The following is a 9504-nucleotide window of genomic DNA, read 5'->3' as shown; positions in this document are numbered from 1 at the left end:
TACCCCAGCCCTGTAGCCCCAGTCTTGTACCTCAGCCCTGTACCCCTAGTCTTGTACCCCAGCCCTGTACCCCCAGTCTTGTACCTCAGCTCTGTACCCCCAGTCTTGTACCCCAGCCCTGTACCCCCAGTCTTGTACCTCAGCCCTGTACCCCCAGTATTGTACCCCAGCCCTGTACCTCACCCCTGTACCCCCAGTCTTGTGCCCCAGCCCTGTACCCCCAGTCTTGTACCCCAGCCCTGTACCCCCAGTCTTGTACCCCAGCCCTGTACCCCCTGTCTAGTACCCCTGCCCTGTACCCCCAGTCTTGTACCCCAGCCCTGTACCCCCAGTCTTGTACCTCAGCCCTGTACCCCCAGTCTTGTACCCCAGCCCTGTACCCTCAGTCTTGTACCTCAGCCCTGTACCCCCAGTCTTTTACCCCAGCCCTGTACCCCCAGTCTTGTACCTCAGCCCTGTACCCCCAGTCTTGTACCTCAGCCCTGTACCCCCAGTCTTGTACCTCAGCCCTGTACTTCCAGTCTTGTACCCCAGCCCTGTACTTCCAGTATTGTACCCCAGCCCTGTACCCCCAGTCTTGTACCCCAGCCCTGTACCCCCAGTCTTGTACCTCAGCCCTGTACCCACAGTCTTGTACCTCAGCCCTGTACCCCCAGTCTTGTACCTCAGCCCAGCCCTGTACCCCCATTCTTGTACCTCAGCCCTGTACTTCCAGTCTTGTACCCCAGCCCTGTACCCCCAGTCTTATACCTCAGCCATGTACCCCCAGTCTTGTACCTCAGCCCTGTACCCACAGTCTTGTACCTCAGCCCTGTACCCCCAGTCTTGTACCCCAGCCCAGCCCTGTACTTCCAGTCTTGTACCCCAGCCCAGCCCTGTACTTCCAGTCTTGTACCTCAGCCCTGTACCCACAGTCTTGTACCTCAGCCCTGTACCCACAGTCTTGTACCTCAGCCCTGTACCCCCAGTCTTGTACCTCAGCCCTGTACCCCCAGTCTTGTACCTCAGCCCTGTACCCACAGTCTTGTACCTCAGCCCTGTACCCCCAGTCTTGTACCTCAGCCCTGTACCCCCAGTCTTGTACCCCAACCCTGCCCCAGCACTGTACCTGGAGATATGAATGGGGGATAGGAGTGGGGCAGGAGCAGCTGGTGGCTAGGTGTAGGGTGGGGTGGAAACCTGTGGGTAGGTGGAGGGGGAGAGGGGAGGATTCTGGGTAGTGGGAGTTGACTTCCCAAACGTGGTTACCAAGGCAACAGCTCCCTCAAGGACAGACAGGGCTTCCGACCCCTTGAGTGGGGGAAAGAACAGGCAGTAATTCTAAAGCTGCTGTAAATGCAACATGTAAACGTTGACTAAGTATGAATGAGTCAACAGTATCCACTCTGCACAGCTGTCATTCTTAGAAAGCATATCTGAGGACTATTTGCTTTCTAGATCTAGAGAAGTTATTTTGTTGATTAATGTTGATTATTGTGCAATGAAGAAATCAATGTATGTTTATTCATACAGTACACCACAGAAATCAACAGACAGACAGCTCCTTAAGAGAAATCAGAGCAGATTAAGTTATGTATCCAAGAGGAAATAAAGCAGATTATCTGTTAGTTCATCAGGGCTCGTCAGTCTAGAGTTACAACAGGGATGCCAACCTTCCTCCGGGGCTACCCATCTGCAGGGTTTGGTTCCAGCCCTACTATAATACATCTGAATGTAGCCCGTTAGCTCCTCAGGACCCTAAATAGCCCTAAAGTCAGGTGAACTAGAGCAGGGTTGGAGCAAAAGCCTGCACTCTATCCTCTGACCTGGTGTACGGGATCTGTGATGAGACCAATAACAGTTTACATGGTTTTGCAGAGATGGACGAGAGTCTCAGTGGTGAAGGGCTTGGCCACACATTTATGCCCTGCCCTGGCCGACTCTACAGGATGAGCTCATGGAAAAAGCCAAGCAGCAGGCTTTTCTTAACAATTAGATGGTCTGATAGCTGTGTAGTGGATGGTCTGATGGGTGTGTAGTGGATGGTCTGATAGCTGTGTAGTGGATGGTCTGATGGGTGTGTAGTGGATGGTCTGATGGCTGTGTAGTGGATGGTCTGATAGCTGTGTAGTGGATGGTCTGATGGGTGTGTAGTGGATGGTCTGATGGGTGTGTAGTGGATGGTCTGATGGGTGTGTAGTGGATGGTCTGATGGGTGTGTTGTGGATGGTCTGATGGCTGTGTAGTGGATGGTCTGATGGGTGTGTAGTGGATGGTCTGATAGGTGTGTAGTGGATGGTCTGATAGCTGTGAAGTGGATGGTCTGATGGGTGTGTAGTGGATGGTCTTATGGCTGTGTAGTGGATGGTCTGATGGCTGTGTAGTGGATGGTCTGATGGGTGTGTAGTGGATGGTCTGATGGGTGTGTAGTGGATGGTCTGATGGGTGTGTAGTGGATGGTCTGATGGGTGTGTAGTGGATGGTCTGATGGGTGTGTAGTGGATGGTCTGATGGGTGTGTAGTGGATGGTCTGATGGGTGTGTAGTGGATGGTCTGATGGGTGTTAAGTGGATGGTCTGATAGCTGTTAAGTGGATGGTCTGATAGCTGTGTAGTGGATGGTCTGATAGCTGTGTAGTGGATGGTCTGATGGCTGTGTTGTGGATGGTCTGATATCTGTGTAGTGGATGGTCTGATATCTGTGTAGTGGATGGTCTGATATCTGTGTAGTGGATGGTCTGATATCTGTGCAGTGGATGGTCTGATATCTGTGTAGTGGATGGTCTGGTGTCTGTGTAGTGGATGGTCTGATAGCTGTGTAGTGGATGGTCTGGTGTCTGTGTAGTGGATGGTCTGATATCTGTGTAGTGGATGGTCTGATATCTGTGTAGTGGATGGTCTGATATCTGTGTAGTGGATGGTCTGATATCTGTGTAGTGGATGGTCTGATATCTGTGTAGTGGATGGTCTGGTGTCTGTGTAGTGGATGGTCTGATAGCTGTGTAGTGGATGGTCTGGTGTCTGTGTAGTGGATGGTCTGATATCTGTGTAGTGGATGGTCTGATATCTGTGTAGTGGATGGTCTGATATCTGTGTAGTGGATGGTCTGATATCTGTGTAGTGGATGGTCTGATATCTGTGTTGTGGATGGTCTGATATCTGTGTTGTGGATGGTCTGATATCTGTGTAGTGGATGGTCTGATATCTGTGTAGTGGATGGTCTGCTATCTGTGTAGTGGATGGTCTGCTATCTGTGTAGTGGATGGTCTGATGGGTGTGTAGTGGATGGTCTGATGGGTGTGTAGTGGATGGTCTGATGGGTGTGTAGTGGATGGTCTGATATCTGTGTAGTGGATGGTCTGATATCTGTGTAGTGGATGGGTGCCACTCTATTTTATGTGATTACTCTCCAGGAACTCTCTTTCCTTCTCTGTCTAATTAAAAAATATATTTCTGACCTGGGATGCCTTATCTTCACTTTATGGCTGCAGACTGGGGCGGCAATGTGTTTGTGTTTGTGGGAGTGTGTAGATGTATGCGTGCGTGTGTGTAGCTCTGCACTTTTGTGTGCATCTGTCTCAGTCTCTGTAAATGTGTGTCTTTCTCAGTGTCTCAAAACGTGTGTATGTGTAATCTGTGTGTTTTTATAGTGTGTCTGCGTGAGGTTGGATGGTATCATACCTTTTATCCATATCCGCCTGCCTGCTCGCTGCCAGGAATTCTGCCGGCAGCTCCCCGGAAGGCTGCCGGCCGGGGGCAGACACTCTGCAAGCTCTAATTGCTGTTCCTGACTATGGATTTCCGTTCCTGGCTACGTCTGCTGTCCCTCTGTCCATCCCTCCATCCGTCCCTACATTCGTCTGCCTGATGCTCCAATCTTTCTCCTCCATCTAATCTTCTCATTTGTCTGTCTGTTTAAAATGCTTCTCCATTTGGCCTGATTACCCCCCCCCCCCTCTATCTCTATCTCCCTCCCCCTAACTCTCTATCTCCCTCTCTATCTCCCTCCCCCTAACTCTCTCTCTCTCTCTCTCTCTCTCTCTCTCTCTCTCTCTCTCTCTCTCTCTCTCTCGCGCTCTCTCTCTCTCTCTCTCTCTCTCTCTCTCTCTCTCTCCCTCACCCACTCATTGTCTCTGTCTCTGTCTCTGTCTCTGTCTCTGTCTCTCTCTCTCTTTCTCTGTCTCTCTCTCTCTCTCTCTCTCTCTCTCTCTGTCTCTCTCTCTCTCACTCATTCTCTCTGTCTGTCTCTGTCTCTGTCTCTCTCTCTCTGTCTCTCTCTCTGTCTCTCTCTCTGTCTCTCTCTCTCTCTCTCTCTACAAGGTCTGGATGGCCTCTCACAGAGAAAGGAAGGGAACTATCCCCTTAGGCCATTTGGCAAGTGTGCGGCGAGAGGAGGAGAGGAGAAAAAGGCCCTAAAAACCAAGGCCAGATACAGCATATTAGGGTATTGAATTCCACACATAATAATAGCCTGTTGAACACATACCAGAAGATCCTGCTGAATCTGTTGTCCTTAGATGTAGTAGTTATAACAGATATTGCAGGGGTTATTTTTGAAGGTGCAACATCAGTATTATTAGAATTGAATAGGGAAAAACTTTATCAACGCAGAAATGTTCCCTACTACAGTATGTCACTGTAATGAAACAAGCGGACATGTTTGTGTGTCAGTTCCAGGATACTAATGTTTTCCATCTACATTCCAACATCCACGTTGTTCCTGTTTGTGGAGGATAAGGCTGAAACAAAACAAAAGGACCATGACAACCTAGGACCTCATCGACACCCCTAGCAACTAGCACACTGCAATGTTTTCCCACAATCCATTGCTGTTTGTCTGTGTGTCAGACGGGCGAATCTGATGTTAATCTTCTCCAGCAGCCAGCAGCTGTGTGTGTGTGTGTGTGTGTGTGTGTGTGTGTGTGTGTGTGTGTGTGTGTGTGTGTGTGTGTGTGTGTGTGTGTGTGTGTGTGTGTGTGTGTGTGTGTGTGTGTGTGTGTGTGTGTGTGTGTGTGTGTGTGTGTGTGTGTGTGTGTGTGTGTGTGCGTGCGTGTGCGTGTGCGTACGCGCCAGAGAGCTGTGTAAGTGAACAGATGCTAAATTACAGGCCAGGCTAATGGCTTTGTCCATTTGGTCCTGGCTGGCTAATAATAGTCATACGCTCAGCTCTGGACAATCTCAATGGTCATGATGGTGTGGATAATCATTTGGATGTGGATACTGGGACTATTTATGTCCAGTTTATATAACTCCTTCACAGTGCTCAGGGCAGGTTTACCTGACTGCAGTATAGGTACATTGTATTGTATGTCCACCACCAAACAAGGGAGGGGAAATATTGAGGCTGGATGTTAGAAAGTAGCTCATGTTGATCTCCAGCTTCCCAGATGTGTTGTGGGTGGTAAAGAGAAGGTAATAAAGAGTAATGAGCTGGTTCATGTGTTGTGGGTGGTAAAGAGAAGGTTATAAAGAGTAATGAGCTGGTTCATGTGTTGTGGGTGGTAAAGAGAAGGTTATAAAGAGTAATGAGCTGGTTCATGTGTTGTGGGTGGTAAAGAGAAGGTTATAAAGAGTAATGAGCTGGTTCATGTGTTGTGGGTGGTAAAGAGAAGGTAATAAAGAGTAATGAGCTGGTTCATGTGTTGTGGGTGGTAAAGAGAAGGTTATAAAGAGTAATGAGCTGGTTCATGTGTTGTGGGTGGTAAAGAGAAGGTTATAAAGAGTAATGAGCTGGTTCATGTGTTGTGGGTGGTAAAGAGAAGGTAATAAAGAGTAATGAGCTGGTTCATGTGTTGTGGGTGGTAAAGAGAAGGTTATAAAGAGTAATGAGCTGGTTCATGTGTTGTGGGTGGTAAAGAGAAGGTAATAAAGAGTAATGAGCTGGTTCATGTGTTGTGGGTGGTAAAGAGAAGGTTATAAAGAGTAATGAGCTGGTTCATGTGTTGTGGGTGGTAAAGAGAAGGTAATAAAGAGTAATGAGCTGGTTCATGTGTTGTGGGTGGTAAAGAGAAGGTTATAAAGAGTAATGAGCTGGTTCATGTGTTGTGGGTGGTAAAGAGAAGGTTATAAAGAGTAATGAGCTGGTTCATGTGTTGTGGGTGGTAAAGAGAAGGTAATAAAGAGTAATGAGCTGGTTCATGTGTTGTGGGTGGTAAAGAGAAGGTAATAAAGAGTAATGAGCTGGTTCATGTGTTGTGGGTGGTAAAGAGAAGGTAATAAAGAGTAATGAGCTGGTTCATGTGTTGTGGGTGGTAAAGAGAAGGTTATAAAGAGTAATGAGCTGGTTCATGTGTTGTCTTTAAGGGGTAAAGAGAAGGTTATAAAGAGTAATGAGCTGGTTCATGTGTTGTGGGTGGTAAAGAGAAGGTAATAAAGAGTAATGAGCTGGTTCATGTGTTGTGGGTGGTAAAGAGAAGGTTATAAAGAGTAATGAGCTGGTTCATGTGTTGTGGGTGGTAAAGAGAAGGTTATAAAGAGTAATGAGCTGGTTCATGTGTTGTGGGTGGTAAAGAGAAGGTTATAAAGAGTAATGAGCTGGTTCATGTGTTGTCTTTAAGGGGTAAAGAGAAGGTTATAAAGAGTAATGAGCTGGTTCATGTGTTGTGGGTGGTAAAGAGAAGGTTATAAAGAGTAATGAGCTGGTTCATGTGTTGTGGGTGGTAAAGAGAAGGTAATAAAGAGTAATGAGCTGGTTCATGTGTTGTGGGTGGTAAAGAGAAGGTTATAAAGAGTAATGAGCTGGTTCATGTGTTGTGGGTGGTAAAGAGAAGGTAATAAAGAGTAATGAGCTGGTTCATGTGTTGTGGGTGGTAAAGAGAAGGTTATAAAGAGTAATGAGCTGGTTCATGTGTTGTGGGTGGTAAAGAGAAGGTAATAAAGAGTAATGAGCTGGTTCATGTGTTGTGGGTGGTAAAGAGAAGGTTATAAAGAGTAATGAGCTGGTTCATGTGTTGTGGGTGGTAAAGAGAAGGTTATAAAGAGTAATGAGCTGGTTCATGTGTTGTGGGTGGTAAAGAGAAGGTTATAAAGAGTAATGAGCTGGTTCATGTGTTGTGGGTGGTAAAGAGAAGGTAATAAAGAGTAATGAGCTGGTTCATGTGTTGTGGGTGGTAAAGAGAAGGTAATAAAGAGTAATGAGCTGGTTCATGTGTTGTGGGTGGTAAAGAGAAGGTTATAAAGAGTAATGAGCTGGTTCATGTGTTGTCTTTAAGGGGTAAAGAAGTCTATGTTTTTTTCATTTGTTGTGAGATAAAATGTAACAATGTTCTAAAATGCCCCTCTTCTTCTATTCCAGGTCTTTCTGATGTGCCGTGAGAGGTGCGAGCCCCCCGCCCCAGTCCCGACCCCCTCCCTGGTGCTCCTTCTCCCAGGACCAGGATGGACCCTCTCCCGGGTCATGGCCCTCCACCAGTCAGGATGGACGTTGATGGGCTGGACCTCCAGCAGGTGCCTGTCCTCTCTCTGGACCAGATCCGCTCCATCCGCGCCAACAACGACTACGTGGAGCGCCCCGTGACCCTGGACCATGCCTCCCAGTCCGGCTTCTTCTACGCCCACGATGACCGCTACCCCATCACCCACGGATACCCTCCTCAAGGTTACTCTCATGGTTACTCTCAGGGGTACCCTCTCCCCCGGAGCCAGAGCCAGCAGCAACACGCCCACCTTGCCCATCTAAGTCGCTCCAGTACTACCAGTTCAGCCATGTCCCGGATCAGCGCTGCCTCCGACCAGAGACTCCTGGTGGGCCTGACGCCCTCCCACTCTGGCCTGGCCTCGGTGGTGCGCTCCCAGCCTAAAGGAGAACTCAAGCCTGAGGCTTCTCTGGGTAAAGGCCTGGTGGAGGGAGTGGACCTGGGCTTGCACCTGTTTATCTGTGAGCTCTGTGGGAGGTGTAAGTGTCAGGAGTGCTGCGCTCCGCGAAGCCTGCCGTCCTGCTGGGCCTGTGGGCAGCGCTGCCTTTGCTCTGCTGAGAGTGCTGTGGAGTATGGCACCTGTCTGTGCTGCGTTAAGGGCCTGTTCTACCACTGCTCCACTCAGGATGACGAGGACAACTGTGCTGACCGGCCCTGCGCCTGCACATCCGCCCACGCCTGCACCCGCTGGGGCACCATGGGCCTTCTGGCGCTGTGCCTGCCCTGTCTCTGCTGCTACCCACCTGCCAGGCTGTGCCTCGCCCTGTGCCAGCGGGCCCACGACCGAGCCACCCGCCCCGGCTGCCGCTGCAGCAACACCAACACCGTGTGCCGTAAGATCTCCACCTCCAACCCCAACCCTGAGCACACCCCCTTCTGCAGCAAGTCCCTGGAAAAGCCTGTATGACAGGGCTGCAGCGGGAGTCAGCCATCGCCTAGACAACGCAGTCTCAGTGACAACATTACCATGGCAACAAACACTGTTGCCATGACAATGCCATCAACCCCTCCATCCGTGACCTACCTACCGTGACCTTTCACCTTACGTACCTTCCATACTTCTCCTCCTGCCTGAGGAGAAATGACCAAAAGCTTTACTGTACTTCACTGTAACTGTACTGTACTGTACATGTGGAGACTTGAGCCGAAACCTGAAAACCGCCTGATGCTTTTTGCTGAACTGACTGCCAATCTTAACCTTACTGTGTTACTGTGTGGGCATACTGCCTCTACCTTCCTCTTACTTTGTGGGCCAGCATAGCGTACATACTGTGGCTCTGCTCGGTGGGATGGACTGGGGTTCCTCACTGTGCTGTATGATGGACTGGGGTTCCTCACTGTGCTGTGTGATGGACTGGGGTTCCTCACTGTGCTGTGTGATGGACTGGGGTTCCTCACTGTGCTATGTGATGGACTGGGGTTCCTCACTGTGCTATGTGATGGACTGGGGTTCCTCACTGTGCTATGTGATGGACTGGGGTTCCTCATTGTGCTGTGTGATGGACTGGGGTTCCTCACTGTGCTGTGTGATGGACTGGGGTTCCTCACTGTGCTGTGTGATGGACTGGGGTTCCTCACTGTGCTATGTGATGGACTGGGGTTCCTCACTGTGCTATGTGATGGACTGGGGTTCCTTACTGTGCTGTGTGATGGACTGGGGTTCCTCACTGTGCTATGTGATGGACTGGGGTTCCTCACTGTGCTATGTGATGGACTGGGGTTCCTCACTGTGCTATGTGATGGACTGGGGTTCCTCACTGTGCTATGTGATGGACTGGGGTTCCTCATTGTGCTATGTGATGGACTGGGGTTCCTCACTGTGCTATGTGATGGACAGGGGTTCCTCACTGTGCTGTGTGATGGACTGGGGTTCCTCACTGTGCTATGTGATGGACTGGGGTTCCTCACTGTGCTATGTGATGGACGGGGGTTTGCTCTGTTAGACTTGACCTATTTATTATTTATTGGACTTCCTCCTCAGTGAGGTAGAGAGAGAGACAGAGAGAGCGGACCATGTGTGACTCTGAGTACAGTGAGTAAGCTACTAGAACAAATCCCAACACAGCCATTAATAAAAGGAGTCTCTGGCAAATGTATATTCCAGGCATGAG

General features: G+C 49.4%; 1 protein-coding gene across 1 annotated transcript in view; it reads left to right on the top strand.

The window, feature by feature from the left end:
- Nucleotides 1–8897, top strand: part of LOC139423046 (protein sprouty homolog 3-like) — a 16074-nt gene extending 7177 nt beyond the window's left edge. The window contains exon 2 of the mRNA XM_071174642.1: nucleotides 7273–8897. Coding sequence (XP_071030743.1) covers nucleotides 7356–8300 — 945 coding nt within the window. The 5' untranslated portion in view covers nucleotides 7273–7355 and the 3' untranslated portion in view covers nucleotides 8301–8897. The remainder of the gene's footprint in view (nucleotides 1–7272) is intronic.
- The last annotated feature ends 607 nt before the right edge of the window (nucleotides 8898–9504 follow it).

This window comes from Oncorhynchus clarkii, chromosome 12 (genome assembly GCF_045791955.1).
Source record: "Oncorhynchus clarkii lewisi isolate Uvic-CL-2024 chromosome 12, UVic_Ocla_1.0, whole genome shotgun sequence".
NCBI lineage: Eukaryota > Metazoa > Chordata > Actinopteri > Salmoniformes > Salmonidae > Oncorhynchus > Oncorhynchus clarkii.
This window is presented reverse-complemented; position numbering and strand designations above follow the sequence as displayed.